This window comes from Rhyacophila brunnea, unplaced genomic scaffold (assembly GCF_057557595.1).
Source record: "Rhyacophila brunnea isolate RB1 unplaced genomic scaffold, BYU_Rbru_1.0 scaffold_3, whole genome shotgun sequence".
In the NCBI taxonomy this organism is placed as follows: Eukaryota; Metazoa; Arthropoda; class Insecta; order Trichoptera; family Rhyacophilidae; genus Rhyacophila; species Rhyacophila brunnea.
The window spans coordinates 10,573,239-10,597,596 of record NW_028232965.1 but is presented as its reverse complement, the minus strand read 5'-3'; the positions used below and the strand labels follow the sequence as shown (position 1 = coordinate 10,597,596).

At 33.6% G+C, this 24,358-nt stretch overlaps 1 protein-coding gene across 1 annotated transcript in view; it reads left to right on the top strand.

Moving 5' to 3' along the window:
• LOC147067869 (uncharacterized) overlaps positions 1-24,358 on the top strand; it is a 182,053-nt gene that overhangs the window by 137,837 nt on the left and 19,858 nt on the right. The window contains exons 6-7 of the mRNA XM_085952171.1: positions 18,024-19,401; positions 23,501-23,634. Coding sequence (XP_085808297.1) covers positions 18,024-19,401; positions 23,501-23,634 — 1,512 coding nt within the window. The remainder of the gene's footprint in view (positions 1-18,023; positions 19,402-23,500; positions 23,635-24,358) is intronic.

Here is a 24,358-nt window from a genome sequence, read left to right as displayed (position 1 = left end):
TTTCCATTATCTTAAATATAGTATTTTTTAAACATAATATTCAAATTGAATATTGTATCTACATTTAAAAAATCGGTCCATGTACTTATGTACGCGCGTTAGAAGTTATACTTCTTTGGCGTAACAAAATAAAAAAATAGCCTCAAATACTTAAAAACTTATTTATTATTTACACCTATGTCACTGATAAATTTTTCACTACACAATGTGGGAAAAATTAATTAAATATATATATATCTGAGTATATAGATAATTATTGACAATAAATAAAATGGAATACATGATCTGCTTCTCTATGGATTTTAACAATAACCATGTGTTATACTGAGTACCTTGCGTTTGTATACAGCTGGCTGATTTGCACATGCGCGTTGGTTATACCCCAATTACGTTCACGGCTAACTCCATCATGTCGTACTTTTGTAACGGTGTGAGCGCGCGGCTCTCAATTTTACCCTTTACTAAACGCACCAAAAGAAGAATAACTTCAAAAGTACAAGGATGTCATCATTGTCATTATTATCACCATAATTGTCTAAACCAGCAGTCAACAACCTATGGCAAGGGGAAAGTTTTTTGGTCTGGTCGCTAACTTCTTTTAAATTCTTGTTTCATAAATAGTAGAAAAAGTTCCCAGCGGCACATATTTATTACGTTGCCATTAAAAAATACGTGATTATGCGACTAGTATTACATTTTTTTTCGGTGTTGTTTAATCAATCACGAATCGATAACTTGAGGAAAAAAGGGCCAATTTATTATGCTGAACAAATACGATAATTCTGAAATACCGTCACTCTCTGTCTAAAGCCTTGTTCAGATAACTATTACAAGTCGCACATTCTCCAGATAATGACCTAATTGAGCTGTCCACATGCACTCGCGGGGTATTAAGACTCGCACGTTACCGCGAGACTCTCGACAACGCGACGTTTAGAGCTATTCCAAAATGAATTACGATCGCCTTGCGCTCGAGGCAAAATAAATTAAATCACCTAGTTTGTAAACTGCCGAGAATAAATCTTACAAGTTATCGCGAAAAACAAAATCTCAAAAGAACCGTGTATCATAATAAACTTGAGTTATCAGGCTCCTTGCACTCGCGTTTGGTTTTTTTATACCTATTCAAAATGAATTACATCACCTAGCTTGTTCACTGCCAAATGAAACGCGCTATATGGGCGCAGCACATTTTTGGTACTCGAGCGTAAAGTGCGGTGGAACACGCGCCATCTGGACAAGGTCTAAATTGGAATTTTTAGGTATCTGTTTGGCAATTAATTCTATCAATTTTATCTGAAAAAAAAATGATTTGACGATATCTATTATCATTCAATCTTTTTTGCATGCTTCCTTTTTCCACGTTATATTTTCCACTCAACCCATCAAACTAGTAGAGGTCTTCATCAGGTAATAAGTCCACTATCTTATCGTTAATAGAAACTTGAAAAGCATGATTATATTATGTCCTGTATTTTTTTATTGTATCTTCTTGTATTTTCACGATGAGTTCATAGCCCAAAACAGTTATCGATGTAAATATCTAAATATTATAGAATTACTAAAAACTTTGTTTATAAACCATTGAAAAAATGTGTTGATTGATAAATATTAATCCACGCGTAAAATTGTGTTCTATGATAAGTTTTAATGTATTTTCTCACTCCATTAAAAAATACCTTTTTATGTTAATGTATGTGGTAGGGGAAGGGATGTACGCGGTGTAAAAAATATTTATGTGGCACTTCAGTTTTGGTTGGTCGCTAAAAGGCCAATTTAAGAAAACTTAGTATTAAAACATAAAATTCAAAAAATGGCTTTCCTGTAAAAAAAATAATATAAACGAAAGATGATTTTATCATAAAATTTCCTGCATGCTCATTTTGGCAAAATTTCATATAGTTATTAGATTTTTTTGTATCCCTACTGTCTTTGTTTGCGAAGTGAAAACAATAAATTGCTCGTTGAATATAACATATATTCCGTATATATGAAAAGTTGTAGAACATTATATTAACATTATAAACATCTCAAAATTTGAGAGCTAATTGCTTTTGCATGAGAGATAACAAATTATATTATTAAAATATTACCTACATTTTCCTAACATGGGCTACGCGTATCAGATTGCCAACCATTTATAGATTAAGACATTTAAGAAGGTTGCTCGCCAATGTAATCCTTTTTTACCTTCTTATGCATTTGCTACTCTTTACCTTTCCTTACACTAAGGGTTAAATATCATAATGTATCTCATTACAACAAATAATACACATGCAGTATAAAGCTTATATGCATTTAAAGTTAGCTACAAAGACCGTCTTTAATCTGTGGTGTAAATTCACAAATTTTGATATAAATTGTAGCTTGTGCTTATACTTTGAATATAGCAAGCAGTTTTTTTTCATGGTCACCCACGGTGTTCGCACGACTCAAGTGTCGGCCTATAGCATCGTGGGGCCCAGGTTCGAATCCTGGGTCTTAAAATTCACATATTATTTTCAAATTGTGTATGAGTCAGAGAATGGATAATAGGTTGAGCAAGTGGCTGACATCTATTCCTCGTAAAAACAAAATCAATTAATACAAACCTCCACTCTGTAGAGGCCTATATATGATCTTATTAGGATTAAATATCGCCAAAAAAAGAAACTCCACATGATTATTTCGTAATGAAAGAAATGATAACACCCCAATTAATACATACAAAATATTCAATTGATATTTTCCAATTATCGTATACAGTTTATTGCACTGTATTCTAATTAAAAACAATACCTTGCAGTAATATTGAAACATGCATAATTTCGCCATTAGTTAGTTGACATTTCGCATTGTGATTGGCTATCCATTATGAAAATGATTATTTTTTCACAGTGCTGCTAACAGTACTATATTATTTTTTATTATGTATACAATAATTATTAAATTTGAGTACAGGTTCTATATACGATAATACAGGTATGTATAACGTGGCAAAATACTGTAATTTTAAAAATGAAAAAAATATGACATAAATGATATCGAGTAGAGAATTCATACTACATGAGATAAAAAAGTGAAAATCTGAATCTCAAAAGAAAATATTTTGATTGGCAGTTTGAAAGGACTAAAAAAAAGCCCTGATATTTGATTCTAAGAAGAAAAAATTTGTTTGTCACCGCGAAAAATGTAAGAAAAGCTCTCACACGTGATTCTGAGACGAAGATTTTCCAAATGGCAATTCGGCAGATATAAAAAAGGGTCTCAAATCTGACTGGAGAATTTTTTTTAAATAACATTTCAGAAAAGCTAACAAAGGAATCATAATATTAATACTATCAACTGAGGATAGGTATTTGATGAAATTTGAATTTAAATTCTAATGGTTTTAAAGGAATCATAGTACACCATGCTCGCATGCAACACATAAGTATTATATTTTAGCATTTTTAGCAACGTTATGTAAAATTTACCATAATTTATTTAGCTAATAAAAGTTGGTAAATATTATTAATTGACCAACCATATGTTCGCCAACCTCTATTAGAAAAACGCACCAGATCTGAAAACTATTTTTATTAATATTTAAAAGTATGGATACTTTTTGATAAATATTTCGATACATTGGCATCAATGTGATACCGGTATCTATATTTTTTGTCAGTATTTAATATTTATATACTAAGAATTGAGGATGACAGTGCAATAAAATATTTGCGATAATTTAACCATTATGGCGCCTATACACGTGCATGAATTTATTAGCACCAATAGTTTTAGCTAGACGAGATGTTGTCATTATATGGTAATATTTGTCAGGTCGTGAAAATTGGTTAATCTCAAAATGAGTCTCTGCGCGCTATAGTTAGTTTTTTTACCGGCAGGTTCGCCACTATCGTTCTACTGCGCAAGCGCAGATACCTATCGCACAGTCTAATTATAACGGGGAAATCAGAAGCTTCTGAACTTTTTTGATCCATGCATGCAATCTTGCAATTTGCACTATAATACGTGTTTACACGTGCGTTTTTTGTTATGGCCACGATAATACGTCTTGTCAGCAGTAAATCCGTGTACGTGTAAACGGGGCATTATTTTCATTGAAATATAACGTATTTTGTTTTCATATTATTATTTTATTTGTTATTTTCCAGTGATTCATATAATAAGACACAATAATTACTGTCGATGTGTTCTGATGTGTATTGATAAAAATCCAACCCGCAGTGTGATCAGTGAAACAAACTATTTTGTAGTGCATAATAAACGAAATAATATGTAGGTACCTTGAATTAGGGTGATTAGATCAGATCAAAATTATTTTCAAAACATTCCTCAACCAATTAATATTTTTTGCCTCACATATTATTAGATACTGTCGAATAAGAACGTCTTGTCCACGTGTTAAAAATTTGATCTAGTGCAGCTAATTGAAATGAAGAACGCCCCAAAATTTATCATTTCATTTTACGCTCCCGCGGTGGACGGTTCTGTCAATTATTCACATAATTTGGAGCTTTTTATAATAAAAATATGTAAAAAACGATCAAGAGTGATGTTAGAATTATTATTAGTAAACTTTTCGTTTTCTATGAAGAAGAAAAGGAGTCGCATCTAAAATAAGTGCCGATACATTATCTAACTCCTTTAGCATGCGTTGCCGCCGTGTTAGGTACGTCACTGAGAAGTCTTCTACATGCGTTTACAGTGACTTCCTGTTATCACCGATTTCTTGTCAGATAATAGGGTACGTTTTTATTAATTTGGTAGGATATCACGATTTTTGATAGAGTTGCGTTTAATATTGACTCTTCGGTATCAATACGACATCGATATTAGTTATCAATATTTTTTACGTTATGACTACTTACCACTAATAAAGTGAAGATTTGTAGTGTTCTTTAGTTACTACTAGTTAAAACTTTTATTATGTGGAAGATATTTTTGTAAATGATAAACACGTCATAGAACAATTAATTATTCATTTTTACAACGTTTTCTTTGCTCGTATTCTTAAGCCCATATTCCATTGGCAGATTGCGTCTGGCCCGATCGTCTGCCACGACTGTCAAACTCTATTCTCTATGGTTTTCAAGGATCGTGAGCGATCGGGACGAAAGTGGAAAATTTTCTATTATCCGTCGTGCGATCCATTCATTATCAAGCGAAGATTGGCGAAAGCGTACGAAAATAGCCGAATATGCCCCTGCTCGCGAGTCATGCAAACGTTCGTTCATTTCATTCTACTGGTCGATTTCAACTGAACAACTACAAGATGGTGAAAACTCAAAAAATATATATGGAGTATCACCGAGGACACAGTCCTCGTCGAATTAATACACGCCAAAGATATAGTATGGAACGTAAAAAAACCCGCCATATTCAATGGCGATCACGCTGTTCTTCAGTTAGCCAACTTTTCACCCAATGTTTTCGTTTACGGCGAGTCCTGACCGCCTGAGCCAGTTGAAATATACCTAGCCATACTCGCTACAATAAATTAGTCTTTGGATTATTCGATTTCGATATTCGAATTACTCAATTGGTTTGGAGATTCAAGCTCGCCCAGTTATTCATGATGTAAATTAACAATAAGTATACAAACTTTCTATAAATGTCAAACGGCCGCGTAAATTTTAACAGATCTGATGCTCGCTAGGCTTGACAGCTGACAGCTCAGTTTTTTTGACGTAAAATTGCGCGGGAATGCGTTCAGTGTAGCCACTGATCTAAGAAATATCTAGTTTTCACTGAACCTATATTTTTAATAATTGCAACACTGTTATTATTTTAAACCAATCAAATCAAGGACCAACGAGATTGAATCGTTGCGTGTAATTGCAAATAGCTGGCGACGATGGTCGGCGTCGATCGTTGGATCGGGTTGGGTCTGTGCGTCTGCCAATGTAATTAAGCCTTTATTTGTCCGGTACAAATCTTGCAATCGATTTTTAACTAGCTCCCCGTCTAGTTATACATTTGAAACTTTTAGAATATATCAGAACACGATGCCAATGCAACTTTTTAATATTTTTAGCCATCTTTAAGTAGAATTGAATTCATTTAGAGCAGCATACGCACAGGCCGGACTGGATGTCACCTCATACATGGGAAATGATTGAGAAGAGGAAGCTCCTGAAAGAATTGCGAGACAATGGTACATACGACCTACAGCGCAGCGCGGAATACCAGACAACGGACCGCGTGGTAAAGCGTTCTGCCCGCCGCGATTAGCGCCGACGCCTGGATGACCTCATTCGGGATGCGGAATCTGCTGCCTGCAAGAATAATCCAAGTGCTCTCTTCCGCATCACCAGAGCAATTTGCGGTAGGAAACGTCCAGTGGTTACTGCATTACGCAACTCTGACAGAGTGACAGTCACTGAACCTGCAAAGGTCCAGGAGCTATGGCGCCAACATTTCAGTGATGTTATGAATCGCCCACCTCCATTGCATCCCTTCAATATTCCGTCGGAGATCACCGCCCTCGGAATCACTACTGCATCGGGATTCTGCGAAGATCCTCCAACAACTGCTGAAGTTAAAGAGGCTGTCAAAAGACTGAAGCGCAGGAAAGCTCTTGGAGATGATGGCATCCATGCAGAATTTCTGCTCTGCGGACTGAGCGCTGTATTGCCGTCCTTGTGTGACCTTCTGCGCGAGGTGTGGGAAAGGGAGCAGTGCCTCAAAGCCTGGAGGGATGGTACCGTTGTTACTCTGCACAAAAAGGGTAACCCACAAGACTGTAATAATTACAGAGGAATCACTCTCCTCAGCGTTCCTGGGAAGGTGTTGGCGCAGATTCTCCTGTACAGGATTAGAAGTCCCATGCTGGATGTTTTGCGTGCGCAGCAGAGTGGATTTGTCCCGGGGAAGTCCTGCTCAGAGCATATTTCAACTCTCCGATGCCTCCTACAACAGTACCAAGAGATGAATATACCTGTCGCCTGCTGCTTCGTGGACTATGAAAAGGCATTTGACAGTCCTCAGCGTGAATCTCTGTGGCAAATTCTGCTAGGCTATGGTGTCCCACGGAAACTGGTCGCCGTGATAAGTGCTCTCTACACCAATACAGAGTGTCGCGTGAGAGCAGCCGGAACATCATCTGACCTTTTTAAAATCACGTCAGGAGTCAAGCAAGGGTGTGTACTTGCGCCCTTTCTTTTTATCATCATGATGGATTTCATAATGCGTAAGACGGTTTGCCCCGACAGTGGGATACGCCTACATCATGATGACACAAGCGATCTATGCGAAGAAAGACTGTGCGACTTGGAGTATGCAGACGACGCAGTCGTGTTTGACTCGACGATCGAAAGGTTGGACGTGACCGTGAACAGGCTAGCCACGAACTCGATGCGTGTGGGTCTTCATCTGAATGCCGCTAAGACCAAATCCATGTGCAGTGCTGCTTGCATCGACGCTGACACTCCTCTGCGGGTTTCTGGTCTGCCCGTCGAGCTGGTGTCCAGATTCAAATACTTGGGTGCCACGGTTGCCGATGATGGTGGTATTTCTAGTGAGCTTGGAATCCGCATGGGTGTGGCGGGCTCTGCGTTCAACCAACTTGGAGTCGCATGGAGGTCAAGGCTGTATTCTGTGAGGACCAAATGTCGTTTGTTTAACGCGTGCGTGCTACTTGTGCTCCTGTATGGCTGTGAGACATGGCATCTTACTAAGCTTCAAGAGTCTCGGCTTTTGAGCTTTGAAAATCGATGTCTCCGCAGAATCTTAGGGGTACATTGGTACGACCGCGTTACAAACATCCGAGTTCGTGAGCAGACACAACAGCCTTCGGTGATTGAAGTTATCACGAAGAGACGAATTACGTGGCTGGGACATGTATTCCGGATGCCGCCAAAGAGTGCGGCACTTCGTACCCTTGTGGCACAGCCTCAAGGGTTCCGTCGCTGTGGCCGGCCCTCCCTCACCCTGCAGCGATGCTACAAAAGCGACCTACGTGCTGCAGGTCTGACATGGCGGGAGGCACAGGAGTTGGCGATGGACCGAGGGAAGTGGCGCCAACTTGTGCTTGCCCTATGCCCCAATGTTGGGACGTGACAGGGTGAAAGAAGAAGAAGAAGAAAAATTCATTTTCAGTTAATTTTGTTTTGTATGAAAAGTTATTTCGACACCATTATTGGTTGCTATCTGGGGTCCTAGCCACTAAATTATTAATATATACGTGCGTTACTATGGAAATCAATATGTCATGTCAAAATGACATTTTAGTATTATTTCTCTCAAGTACAATTTTTTTTGATATTTTAAGCTAGTCAAGTTAAGTCAAGTTTATATGATTCAACAGAAAATTTAAAAACGTTGTTTATAAAAAGTTCTTTTTATCTTGTAATTATTAATGATGGCATCAAAAGGAACGAACAATAGTAAAAAAGTGATTTATATGTACCAAAACTTATGAAAATGCAGTAAACTTTATTACCGCTCGAGCTTTAATTTATTATTTTCGCCAATTAATGTCACTACAGGTTCGATATAGGTAGCAAATTGATATATTTTCTGTTGACGAAATATGTTTTTACCATCAAGAGGGCGAATTATTTCAATAATTCAATTATATTTATGAAACACCAAAAAGGCGTAACTTACTTACACATTATGAAGAAGTTTCGATGTTTACGGTGTGACTCGACGTGTGTCTCTCTTTAACTTACGACTAAAAGTTTTATCGCTACAGTTTAAACGTCTTCCAAAGATTGCGTGTTGTCATTACTGTCGGTAAACTGTCGAGCAACAATGATCAGCTACCTCTATAACATTACTTGTTATCATTGTTATCAAACATAACTTATACAAATTACTTCGTAACTACTTAAGTCCGTCTGAAATCAATATTTCAAGATATAATTTGTATGTATACATAGTATGTGTGTGGCGGCTATCGTGGTGCAGTACGTAAGGCGAGAGTTCTGGGTTCGATTACCGTTGAGGACACAATATTTATGTGATGTTCAAAATAACTAACAACCACATTGTACGAAAAAGCAAGGGCATGGTTATTAATAATTCTAAAAAAACCTAGTACTATGTATAAATATAATTTTATCAAAAACCTTTGGTTCCTTCTCAGTTCATATTTGCTGAAAAATATTATATAATATTGTTTTTTCTTGTATTTATTTACGTGTTATTTTTTTAATAGAAAAAAATATAATTTAAGAAAATTGTTATCTATAATTTACCTCAAAGCAGATTATCTCCCGATGGATTAAATTTAAAAGGCCTTAGTTAAAACAGTTATAATAATTATTTCGCATGAATCATAGATGGATCAATCGCTTAGAGGTGAATGTGAAAGACGTGAGTTAGAGTCCGTTTAAATACAATTTTATTACTAGATTTAAAAAAAATAATATTATATAAGAATTTAACATTTTTAAACCTTTTCTACATACACTACATCTTCTTTATTTTTTTTGTTTACATTATAACAGGTCAGGATGCTTAAAGACAATGAGAGTAAGAAAACATTAGTATAGTAGCAGCAACAGCGCCTGCGATCGCCGAGTGGTAACGTATCCGCTATGTAAGCCGAGAGTATCGGGTTCAAATACCCGGTCTGGCAAAATTTACACATTATTTTTTAATGTGTGTACGAATGGACTTAATAGGTTGAGCAAGTAGGTAGCATCTATTTCTCGTAAAAACAATGTTACGAAACCTTTTTATGATGCGGCCAACTTCTACACTGGATTGTCGAGCTAATTAAAAAAAAAGTAACAGTAGTGAAACAATCAGAGAAATAGTTGAACTTTTATGATCTCATCGAATCTAAATTCCCTGGTACAAAACCAGTAGCTTACGCGTTGGACTACGACGGCTCTCATAGATAGAGTCAATCTGATATGTTAACAATTCTGGCATTTTAAAATAATTATTAAAGTATTTTTTCCTAATATTTAGCTGAAGAATTCAATTGTTTAATTAAACATATATTATTTTGATTATTATTAGTATTTTTGAGCCAAAAAGCGTGTAGTATCTTGGAGAATAATGAGTTATTTGTGGAGTTAGATTTCTTGGATATTCATTTTTGAACCTATAGGACTCAGTAGGAGTTATTTTATTACCACATTTAATCGGGTCTAAGACGATTTTGCGCCGGGACAACTAGACGCCACGCAATTCGAAAATAAATAGACGTTAGGTATTTATAGGCACTTTAAAAAAAATATATTTAATATTATAATTTATATTAAATTTATTATATTATAATTTAATAGTTAGTGAGAATTTAAATATGCACACGTAAATAATGATTTAATCGTGCATATGTTTAAATTCCAACGAAAAAAGAGTTATTTATTTTTATATAAAGCCTTAGGCATGGTAATTCTCAATTCGAAAATTCTCAAAAAACATTATATTAAGAGTAAAATGAATTAAAACTACTAATTAGTAGATAGAAACTCATTAAAATTCCCCGTCTACGTTCTGTTTACGTGTCTACGACAGTGCGGCGTCCAATTGTCCTGGCGTCCAGTTGTCCCATTCCCATTTAATCACAGGAGGTTAGTGCAAAATATATCAATGAAACTTATTAAATGTTATGTCCAAAAAATTACATTACGCCTCTTTAGTTTAACAACCTCGGATGATATACTGCTTAATTTAAATAATAGCAAAATAATATGATATTAATAACATGTGCAAAAATCTTTTGAACGCTAGTTTAGTCATATACGAGTATAACTAAGTATTCAAATATTATTCTAGCTTTTAGCAGTTAAGTAATAATTCAGTAGGAAAGTAATAACTTTCACACATACGTACGGCATCGCTTTATAGCCTTGTGGAATGTTTCGTCTCGTATATTATTCTCACCAATACATTTGTGTAACTAAATACAAGGTGTTCTTTCGACAATTTATTACGCGTCATTAATTTCAGCGGAGCAATTTATGAAACTCGCATAAGGGCCAAGCATACCTCGGGGCTAGCAATTTTTTACCGAGAGAATCAGCTAACTGTTTTCTACTTACCGTATCCGTAGATCACATGACATAATATATCTTAGTAATTAGGCGGAAAACTGTTGGAAAAATTCAAACATAATTTGAGACAGCCTATTTAAAGTAATATGAGTAGATTATATATTATATATTTTTTGGATTAAAAGATGGATTATCGTAATATTCTGTTAATTATTTTGATATTTATACACATACATTAAGGTTTTGAAACAAAGTTAATCATTATTCCAAAGTTGTTAAATTAATATAAAACTAGGTTTCAAAGCCAATAAATTGGTAGAACCAGAAAGAAGCTAGAACCACATAAACATCGTCCAACTAATCACTTATAGCAAAATTTCTCAATAAGTCATATACGAAAAAAATTATTGCTTTAAACATTATATAATTTAGAAAAACACTAACTGAGAGAGTATATCACAAACAATAGAAAAAACTTTTTTTTGAAAAAAGTAAGCCAACCGGTCGGGAATCGAACCCGGCATTTCCAACGGGTAAACGCCCCAAACTCGTCGCATTCAACCATTATGCTACGGAAGACATACTAATGACGACAATATTTAAGCTATTGGCTGTTAAATACCTACCACTATATTCTTAAATCTTGTGAATTATTCGTTTGAATAAAAGAAATAGTTAATTATTGCTTTAAAGTTAAAAACTTAAATTTGAAGTTACATTTATTTCAATCTAAAGGCAACTTCATGTTTCGTACTCTTTCTTGTTATATAAATTAAATAATATCCAATGCACAGATTGATAAAATACCGACAAATTTTAAATAAGTGTGTGTACAGCACCTGTAACCATGTTGCGACTTTTTTAAAACACAACAATTGTTCACAATATCCTATCGGACGACACTGACACTGGTAAAGAGGTGCAATATGACACACCATTTTCTACGTATGCGATGATTTAAAGGTTTTTATCAGTTTAAAATACTTTGGCTTATTTAGATAGCTAAAGGCTTTGATTGAAAAGCATTTTTGGTATCACTTAGGTGCAATGTTCCAAAGAACCGACACTTAAAATATTTTATAAAAAAAACTAAATAACTAAGTAACTCGAAAACCTGTTAACAATGAAAAGAGTACTTCGGTTATTTGTCCTGGACATGTTGTGTGGTATCTTCCAATGAAGATACATATGGTGAACATTATACTTTATACAAATCTCCGTGTATCATACTCATGCATTATAAAGCTGTTAATATTTAGAAAACCGGTAGGCTAACGATGACTTAATTGAAATTGTACAAAGTTAAAGGATAGTGTCGAGTTGGAAGAAATTTAGTCCAAAATAAGAAGGAAGCGACTTTGAATATGTCCTGAGTGGAAGCAAGTTCTGGAGAAATCCAAGATCCTTACACGGTTACAGAATCAGATAGAAGAAAAAAAAATACATTGACAAAACTTAAACTACAATCGATATGATATATGGAATATGTCTTTTTTTATTTAGACTATTCTCTCTTACCCTACATTTTGTTGTATTGTCTGAATAATACTTTAAATATAAATATAAAATATGCTTATCTATAAAATACGTACTGTATTATCATAATATAACTTTGTAAAGCCAAATGTATCAAAGTTTTACAATTTTGCTTCGACTGGAAACAGTTTTACAATAAATTTATTACATGGATGAAACTGAAACATATTGTTTCATTGTTTCGTTATCAACGAAGCGAATTTAGCGCGTTGCTTGTTCTGAAGAGGAGTTTCCAAAATCCACGCACTGCTGCTACATTGGAAACATTGTGTTTTTATGCGTAAATAAAACAATCTTCACTTAAATAAAGCATTTGATATATAAATTTTGATAACTGATTAAGTAGGTATACTGAAAAATATAAAAGCTTCGTTCACTTTTTTCCGTTCTTACTTTTTTTTTTTTAAATTATGTCGTCTATTGTAAATTTTATTATTATATTTTCTACTTTAATGTTTTTTCTTGCCTTCCCCGAACTATTTTTTTTCGCATATCAAAAATAAAAAGTCGGTGTTTACGTTAGAATTTGTTCAGAAGACAGCAACATATAAAATAATAAAACCGTGTTTGTCCATACTCAATGATTAAATGTATATCAATCTATTTTGCAACGTTTTTCTTAGCTCGTATTCTTATTTGTCCGGTACAAATCTTGCAATCGATTTTTAACTAACTTCCCGACTAGCTAGTTTTCAGTTCTGTTCTGTTTTGTATGAAAAGTTATTTCGACACCATTATTGGCTGATTGGGTCTTAGCAACTAAATTAAAATATACGTGCGTTACTATGAATCAATATGACATGCCAAAATGACATTTCGGTATTATTTCTATCAAGTACAATTTTTTTTGATCGTTTAAGCTAGTCAAGTCAAGTTTATATGATTCAACAGAGAATTTAAAAACGTTGTATATAAAAAGTTTTTTTTATCTTGTAATTTTCTTGTCACTTACAAAATACTAATTTTAGATGCCTATTTGGATTTATCGAAATAAGTTAAAAACTTAAATTATAAAAATCTTTAAGACACCCGACTTTATACGATGTTTTAATTTACCTAATCACTTTTCATTGTAGGCCTTCTGTAAACAAAAAGAGTTAAGAATGACGACAAAACAGTTTATGCATAAAAATAATATGCATGCAGTATGCATAATTATCCATCTTCATAAAATGACACCCGACCATTTGCAATAAAAGCGATACAGTATGTTTAATTCTCATTTTAAATCTAAATCAATTTTGATTTATTGACATTATTATTCTTGACTACATGTAGTATGTACAAATACTCCTTGAAACACAGAAATCTAGAAACTATCTCCATATTGGATGATCCAGTGCTGCCACTTATTTTCATCTTTTTTTTTTCATTATTTCATTATGCAATTATTTTCATCAAACATCTATAAACCTCCTGCGGCGCAATTCAGCCATTTCAGTATCGGCTGTTCAGGTTTTCATTATTACTCTCAAGGTATACAAATTTACTTCACCTAGCTGGTAGATCTTTCGGTATTCACCATGCCTGACGAATGCAACGCACTATTATATTTTATTTATGCCACAAATTATGGTACACCTACGCATAATTAACAAATAAAAAAATATTAATGATCAGAATCGGTTTCATCATTTTCGACTTATTATTTATAGTGGAAATTAAATTGGGAGTATTGATATAATATGTTGTTCTGTTGAACATAAAATTAATCTCACTATTATTATATGTTTCCCTAAGGCTATACAAAAAATGCAACTTCATCACGAAATAACTCTTGCTGGCTGGACTGTTTTGTGAATTTTCCGTAAACTTTTTCTTATGAATTTTGATTTAGAATCCTCAATATCGATATTAATTTATTATATAGAGAAGGTTTTTCTCATTTTTGTATACTATAAATAATTATTCTGTTACCTACCTCATACTTAATTTAAATATAATAATAGTCGGTGTTACAACCTCTGAACATACTGTTTTATAAAATACTCAAGTGAACAGGCAATTTCTTTATATGCAAAGGAGATGTTCTTTTTACGTCGGAAGTACGAGGAATTTCATTTTCCTTGGAATAATCCGAAATCATCTATCATTTTGATGTCGCTTTTATAGGTGGCCGAACCAATGACCATTCTGGGGTTTATTTAAACCCCTTTGATCGATAGTAAAATCCAATTGGTTAAATTCTAATAAATTTCTGCCTTAGCATAGTCAAGATACACATGCTGGGTTTTTTTTAGTTTTATTTTAACTTTGATGGATTTGTTACTCATTTGTTTATTCGTTGATGTATGACCTAATTCGGAATGATGAAGTGAGAGTAGTCTCACTGGTTTTAAATATCATTAGTTTCAATATTATTTTCGATAGGTTATATTACGATAACCAAAAATTGCTACATTATTATCCTGATGCATGTGAGTATTGTTTATTCGTAGAATAAAAATTGCAATTGTTTTAATTGAATTAATTAATAGTAGATATGGAGTAATCCTATACCTTGATTAAAATTAGAAAGATAATTCCCATTATTTATTGAATGTTGTCTACCATTCTTGAGACATGACCTGCCCAATGAATGATCCTTTCCACGTCACATACCATATTTACCAAATAACCTTCATTATCATTATATTAACTACATTCAGCGTATCCCTATTTTTTCTGATATTGCCTCTAATCCAATATGTAGATCAGTATGGACCTCATGTGATTTTTTTAGATTATTCTTTTAGTTTCATTTAGTTGAAATCAAGACCTGAAGTATATACTATATAGATATAGAAATATATAGATATAAGTACTACTAATAACTTATATGAAAGTTTTATGATCTCAGATTAATGAATTCATTAAATTTTTCCACATATATTTTGAGTGATTTATTTATATGCAACATTACCACTCCTTTGACTAGATTTATTTAATTACTGATAAAATCACAGTTATAATAAGTGTAGTTAGTTCTACATCAAATTATGAGTATAAATGCATTATATATGCTCCTTTAAATCATTATTTCAACCTTTTATAATGAAAACTTATTTTAGAAAAGTGACGTTATACTCTTGAACCTTGTTAGAGAGCGAATGTATTTGACAATGTTGTGAAAAGCTCTCATGCGATAATTAGCAAAGTTTTATTGCCAAGCGGGGCTGTTCTATACAAGAAATGAGTAAATTATTATTATTGTCAACTCTTTGAATCTGCATAGTTTTTCTGACAAAGCTTTTATATTTTGCGATAATTATGTCTACATAAATTTCAAATGGGTAAAAAATAAATATGCTTCCATGCCATCTCTATTGGTTTTGTTTGAAGACTACTTTGTTAATATTTGCTACGCTATGAGTTTCAAAAAGAACGATTTAAAATTGTTAATTAAATTTTTTGTTCATTTCTAATTACGTTACATAGTCACGGAAGTTTTATTTTTACATTGAATACAATATTATATTTATGTTTTGAGTTGGTAGATTTAAGTCACTATTTTACAATTTTAGTGCAATGGAAAGGGAGAATTAGAAATATGTGAATATGATAAAAATCCAAGAATTTTTTCTACGATTTTATTATATTTTTAAGCAAGGTTATCTTGGATATTATTATATTTAAATCATACAATTTGATGACTTTATATTAGTTAAAAATTAAAATTGGTCTCATATTCTGGCATCTTACAAATTAAAAAATATTACTAATTTGTTATTAACGTAACTTGACTTATATAATTTTATACTGTTGACATTTTTTTTTATTTCGTTTTCCCGAATATTTGAAAACTTGACATTCGGTAGACAGATTCAGTGACTATACAGACCATTAAAGTTTGGGAAACAATTCAATACTTTCTTTTAATAATCAGAACTTTTTTAGTGGTGCTATCGATCTAAAACTTTCACTAATCGAGTTCTCATTGTCAATTTTTGATAATTTAGACTTTAATATAAATTCCAAAAGTGTTTCTGTATCATGATTTATTATTAACACTGGTGCAATTCTCAAACAAAATTCGCCATCTATAAACTACAACGTATTTATTAAATTAATTAAAGAAGATTAAATTAGGAGCAAAGATACCAAATAAGAAATTTTATTTATTTCTTTATCCCCGAATGAAGCTAGTTTTTTTCTCAAATTTAATTTTCTTTTAACGTCTGTTATTGAAATAAGCTTTAGAATATTTTATTTTTATAGTCCGTCAAATTAATAAAAAAATATTACTATTAAAAAGCACGTAGGTAAAAATCTTTTTTGATTGAAGTGAAATATTAATTTGTAATGTCCAAGTGGTTGTTGACAGACAATTAAAATTTTACTTACTCATACAAAAATAAGTGTTCTATACTATTTACTCCATCTCGAAAATGTTTACTGGAGGAATGGTAATAAAGTGCGGTAGTTGTACACTAAATTGCGCATATTAAATTGCATTATTGCCTGCAGCGGGGATTGTTAATACGGGCAAAGGCACATTTGGGAAATGCTTCTCTATGTCTTATGAATAATAATTTTACGATTCAACTGTTTAAAATATTGTAGCAAAATAGAATTCCTCAGTGCTAACTGGTATGGGTTTTGTTAGCTTTATAATAAGTACCTATATATTAGTTTGAAATTATTTACATAATGATATCGTTTTTATTATATTTATTTTTATTATAAAGTAGCTCAATGTTATTGACGCATAAAGCGTCGATGACATTGAGCTACTTTACAAGCTACAAGCCGGCAAATTAACAATCTGCTTGTAACCTTGCCCAGTGTCATCATCGAACAAGCTAACAAGCAGATTATAAACAATCTACCGAGAAAAGATGAAAGCCGGTCAACTGTACGAGCTACACACTGGCGTGTGGGCCTACTGCGTCTGCGCAGTAGAGCGATGGTAACGACCTCCCAGTAAAAAAACGAACTACTCAATACGTCCTGTCAAATTGTTAGTATTAGTACCAAAAATGGGGGTTTTAACTCGCCAGCTTGTTGGCTTCTGAGCGAGTGGAAAGTTTTGTGTATCATCGTCACAATCGCAATAGCTGAATCGAGAGTTTTTAAATTCTCCAACAAGCAGCTTGTAAAGTAGCTCAATGTCATTGACGCTTTAGATAATCCTGACAATAATGGAACCAGAGATAGGTATTTAAATCTCCAGCGCTTTTATTCAATTGTGCCCACCGCCAGTAGAATACACCACGCCGGGAGTATTGTCTATCGTAACCAAGGTAATAACAACACCGCTGGTTTTGGTAGTATTAACTGCTATCTAGTATACCTATACATACATATTGAAGGTTTTAAGATTGAAATAATATGCTTTTATTGTGCTGAGATGCTTGAAGATTTGAATACGATGATAATCAAAATAGTGACAGCTGAAGAAAACAAATGATACGTATACAATAAGAAAATAAATCAAACTTTAAAAACATAACAAAAGAGCGTCGTATTATGTAGAGTAGTGTTGCCAATTGTATAACTCAGTGTCATTTGTATCCAATGTTTTTTGACCAACCGTAACAAATATCATTACAATATGTTTTTTTTTTGCAGGGAGCTGAAAGATCTCGTTGAAGATTCATTGGCTGGCAAGAAGGCGTCTCAAGACGGAACTGAGAAATTAGACAAAGCTCTCGTGTCCAATTTCGAAATACTCAACTTAGTGCCTGATTCTGATAAATTAAAGGAATCAATCAAAGACAACGTTCAGTTCGGAGAGCAAGACAAACTTAAATGGAGATCCGTCGGTCACGTGACTGGGAGAAGCGTGCAGTTGGACACAATCGTTTGGCCTGGAGGTGACATCGTCGTATCAGGCCTGTCAGCTCAAGCCAGGAGCGTGTTCAGAGTGGTAACAGCGCTCGCTCCTCCTTTCGTCATGGAAAGCGAACTCGATGAAGACGGTCAGTGCCTGAGAGGACTACCTTGCCACAGAGTCCTCACATCTGATAAAGATAACCTTACGTTAGTTTTCAATGAGATGGAGACCCAGGAAAGACTCGAAGAGGAAGCCGAAGAAGAAATGCAAGAGCATCAAGGATCCTTTTTCCCACACCTCAAATATCAATCCCAGTACGACCCGTTCAATGAAAAGTTTCTGCCGTTTCAAAACAAGTACAAATACAAGACAAACTGCTGTTACGGTCTCACGATGGACTTATTAGAAAATATAGCGCAAGAATTAGAGTTTGATTTTCATTTATACATAGTAAGTGATGGATTATTCGGAACTAGAAAAATGACAAGAAAATATATGAAACATCGAGAACATAAAGTAATCATCAAAGATCATACGAACGGCGGAAAATTAGATTACCGTGCAGAATTCCGCGGATTTTATAATCCAACTACTACTACAGATACACCAAATGGTGCATTAAAAGAGGTAATATATCGGGACGATGAGTTAAAGTGGAACGGGATTGTGGGGGATTTAGTGTCAGGAGCGGCGCACATGTCATTTGCAGCGCTCAGCGTGTCAACGGCAAGATCTGAAGTGATAGACTACAGCGCGCCATATTTCTTCAGCGGGGTATCATTTTTAGCGGCGCCGCAGCAGAAATCTGAGATACCCTTGCTTGCGTTTCTCCTCCCGTTTTCCCCGGAGCTTTGGATCGCGATATTCACGTCGCTGAATGTGACAGCGATAGCGGTCGCCATTTACGAGTGGCTCTCTCCGTTCGGTTTGAACCCGTGGGGCCGGCAGAGGTCAAAAAACTTTAGCATGTCGAGCGCTCTTTGGGTGATGTGGGGTCTGCTATGCGGTCACTTGGTGGCGTTCAAAGCGCCGAAGAGTTGGCCGAATAAATTTCTCATCAATGTTTGGGGCGGGTTCTCTGTGATATTTGTGGCCAGCTATACTGCCAACATTGCCGCTCTAATCGCGGGACATTTTTTCCACAACGCCAAGGAGAACTTTGAAGAACGAAGTGTGAGTAAAAATTATAATATATTTTTTTAAAATAAACCTTACAGTATTATTTTGGTAGGTGATAGGCGCGTACTGACTGAGCAAGCAGCTTTGTGTGGTAGCGAGGCAGCTTCGCCATTGATAATATACGTGAAAGCCTCGCAAGGCAAAATGCTCAGTCAGTCAGTACGCGACCGATCCAATCGTTGTCGGTTTATCGATGCTCAAAGGTGCTGCGCGCGGCTGCCTCGCGTGACGTTAATATTTTTGAGAGCTGGCGAGGCTGCACGCTCAGTGAGTACACGGCTATTGCCTATATATTAATATTAAACTTTGTCTTACTGTGCTTATATAATCTGTCTTATCTTGTGTCGTCACATTTTGTTTCCATACTAGTTTCACGATAAGACAGCATTTTAAAATAAAAAATTCCTTTTTATCAACATATTATAAGTATAGATATACAAATATTTCTTAAGTAGGTACCTACTAGCTAAATAATAGCTCAAATATGAAAGTTGATGTACTCTTGTATTGCAATGAATAGAAATAAAATATTAAAAAAGATACTACTCGTATTATAATAACGTGACTTGATATCACTACAACAGGAAAGTTTATAGAAGTCAAAAGTTAAAAAAAAAGTAAATTTACATGCTCATTTCATAATTTGAAGATTATATTTCTAGACACTATTTTTTACAAGGTTTTTGCGCTGGATCAAATAAACATCTAAAAACAACAAGCATTTTCGACAAGTCACGGAATTGAACCCATGACATGTCTTCAGATACGGCAACTTACCAACTAGGCCAACATTTTTGTATATATATAATGGGGTTAATGATGGCTAAGCCGCTATGATTTAGTTTTTATTACACACATAGGCCACGTCTATGGTGAATGGGTGGCTGAATATTCGCTTCTGATACTGTGGATAGTAGGATAGTTTCGTCTTGAAAATATTGATGTTTTTTTATCATGTTGTTATGCGTAGTTGATTCATCACATAGAGAAATTATGGTATGTAAATAACCAATCACTAATTCTCATAAAAAACCGTTTTTTTGTGATTTTACCGAGGCTTTGACTGCGACTCGCTGTCATATCGCCTCTTTTCTTCTAGAAGGGGATCCGTCGATCAGGTCCTCACTCCTATTCTGTTAAATAACTTTACAATTTTGCCTAGCTCTTCCGTCTTACCCACCGCTAAAAAACCGTTAAAAACAGAATATAGCCATGGCCGGGGTGGAAAACCACATAAGTCATATTTCTTCTTTTTCGGTATAAGCGTTTTTGTGAACACCGAAAAATAGTGTAACTAGACACCAAAAATTAAACAGAATGAAACAAAATCAATTGTCATCCACTTACTAATATTTATTATATAATATATATTTTTTAAGTTAATTATAAGTTTGTGTGTTTTTGCACACTTCTTTTAGGAGCTAGATAACTTATGTGATTAAACTTGTTCGTAATATAACATTTTCCATTCAACTTTTGACTTATGTGCTTATATACAAATGTATAGAATTTTATTGATTTATTGAATCGATAATAAAATGAAAAATGCAATATCATGACTAGACTTATGTGCTTTTACACTCCGGTCAAGAGAATCAACATTTTTGAATCAATCATGACTGTGTAAATACGATTTTTAAAGGTACTATAATACTAGAATTATTATTCTTGCATCATTACATTTATAAATCATGAATTATATTAGGGAAGTAACTAAGTACCACGATAGCTGATAGGTAACGTGTCGGATTATAAAGTCGTGATCTCGGGTTCAAATCCCCGGTCTGGTGAATTCGCATGTCGATTTTTCAATATTTATTTTAAGCCAGAGCATATACAACAAATAGGTTTATGAAATGGCTTACTTAAATCCGTTTCTCGTAAAAACAAAAATCTGTTAATACAACTTCCACTCTGTGAAGGCATATATGAGTTGCCTAGTGTCATAACTCACATGTTAAAAAAATCGAGTTATGAGATACCAGAGCACTGTTTTCTGTAATTAGAAGAAAAGTATTGTACTCCCTTGAATATTAATGAGCGAGTGAGTCGATTTATATTTAAATATATATATATATATATATATATATATTATAAATATATAATACTCCTAAGGCCGCAGACACACGGCACACTATGATAATGTAGCTCTCTGTTTGGTTAGATTAGGTTAGGTTATTATTTATTGAAAAATATCTAGGCAACTCATAGAGAGACGTCATATCAAAAGAAAAGTATCGGTCACATATGCTCCTCTTTGATCGTCTCTGGGCAAATATTATAATGCTCCACTTAGGATAGAATAGGATAATTAAATTTTTAGGTAAGTACGTAATAATAATACCTACTATATTCCAAATACTTCAAAATTACTTATACTTAAAAAAAGATTTAAAACGTGAATAGGTATAAAATTGCAGACCAGCAATAATTATTCTCAATATATTTAAGTGAGTTTTCCAGTGTCAATAATTAAAAAATATTCAGCCGAATCAGCATTGACGGGAATCTTAATAATCTGCAAATATTATCACCGGGCAAATAATTATTTGATGAGGGTGTATTTCTAATACGGTGGCTCGCATGTAGATGGCGATCTTCGTGAAGCGACGTCCATTTAACAAACTGAGAAGTGAACAAACAGGCTCCTCTAATCTTGTTCCACTGGTACTAAACTTTTCGCATGACTTTCCGAGCTTGCGACGAACTTTGTTATCGCTAATATAATGTACCAGTTTATCTATAGAAACCTTGTTACAAAGATTCCGTTTAAGCTTTTTAGCTGTTATTTTGCAGATCTCAAAGATAGTTTAAATTTTTAATAAAGAATAAAAGATAGTTGAATACTAACTATGACGTCTGAAAAGTCATGAATATTCTTTCAATAAACTACATATTTTCTCTTAACCTTTTAACGTATATGCATAAAAACAATACTGTTGATTTAACCATGTCCGTTCTGTGATGAAAGTTACGTTAGATACATTCTTAAATATTTCAGATATCAATTGGGTAATTCATCTATTTAATATTTTAGGTAGCTATTGTTAGAATTGCTAATAAAACAAATATGATTTTTATTATAAATATTTAGCATTTAATTATTGTAAGTATTATGTTTCACAATACTGGCATTTTCATTTTAAAATAATCATGATAAAACTAGTAGGTACAGTGATGAAATTGATGACAATATATTATTATTATGTAGTGGATACCTTTTAAGATTATATTCTCTAAAACCACATTAAAACGATAAGGGAGATGGATGTTTATACATACATTTTTTGTCGCGCCGAATATTCCAATTTGAAAATTACAGAATTTCTACTAAATAGTCAATAACAAATTTTAAATAAAATAAATTAATTTTGTGTTTCTTTCATTAATTCCTTATTAAATTACACGTGTGTATAGTTGATGTTGCTTCCTTAAAAATATGAGTAACTGTAGAATATACTAGCAACACCGAACCACTAGGGAGCAGTTACGGGTAGGTAGTATGATTATTGGAAAATAATAATAATTTTCTAATAAGATGTTTCATTAAAATATAATTAAAATTATAATATAGTTCCATTATATAACAGCTAGATGTTTAGACATTATTATAATTTTACATATTATTCTTTAAAGTTAAGTCGATAACTATTTTGGTTCATGTTACATTCCGTTTATTACCAGCATGATGACCGAAATACCAATCGTCTAAATTATAAATAATCCAAAGTTATAGTTTCTTTTTAACACTATAAAGTGGCACGAGGGCAGTAGGTAGTGAAAAACGTCACAAAATCGTCGCTACTTGAAAAAATTACCCATCATACATTATGATAACACTTTGAATCGAACCTGAAACCCCGGTGTGAGAAGCCAGATTAATAGTAAACTACATTATAAGTTGGTTAATAATTAATTTTATATTAATATTAAATCTAGTATGGTGATAAATAATAAAATAAATATATAACACTACAGGCATCGACAGTGATGTTATATCATGCGTAGTAAATAAAATTTAATAAAATATGTTCATTTGACAAGTATTTTATTTGATTTTTATGTAAAGCTTTATTGTTATTTTTTGTTGCAGCTTTTATCTCAGCGAGTAGGTGCACCGCGAGCTTCAGTATCAGAGTACTACGTCCAACGGACCAATCACATTCTTTGGGACCACATGAAAAGATACGCATTAGCTGATGTAGCAGATGGCATACGACGATTAAGGTGAATATAATACAATTTATTTAATGCACCCTTTTAGACCCTAAAAAACATTAAATCGACTTCTCAAGGGCCAATGCAAGATCCTACACTTACTCCATGCCAAGCCCGCAGTACACATTCTGACAAAAATTAATATCTAGACGGTATACAGAATCATGAAACATCACACCCGTATTACGATGGGGTATTTTCACAACCGCACACATAGAAATGACTTACAAAAACCTTCGTAACATACGTAATATTAGTAAAAACATCTATAAGAAGTTATACCAAGTGGGACTTGAACTCACGTCTGTGACTTTCCGCATGAATTTTTTCACTTCTAAGCTATCGATCCGTCTATGATTCATTAGAATTATTTCTTATAACTACGTTTTTACTAAGGTACTTCAATATTCCACCAATCACGAAATAATCTGCTTTATGGTCAATTAATGTAACTAACTTGATCGCAACAGATGTCCGAAGCCAGTCATACTTTTATTATTTATATTCTTGTACTTATACAATACTGAATAAACTTAAGGATTAAGAATTAAGATCTATATTATAGATAAAATATAATTTTGCAATATAACATACAAAGCAGATTGCTCTCTTGTGGAAACTGAAATACCTCAGATAAAAACGTAGTTATAAGAAATAATTCACATGATGGATTGATATTTGAGGGGCAAAGTACTCAACCGGAAAGTGAAAGACGTGATATTGTTGTTTTTAT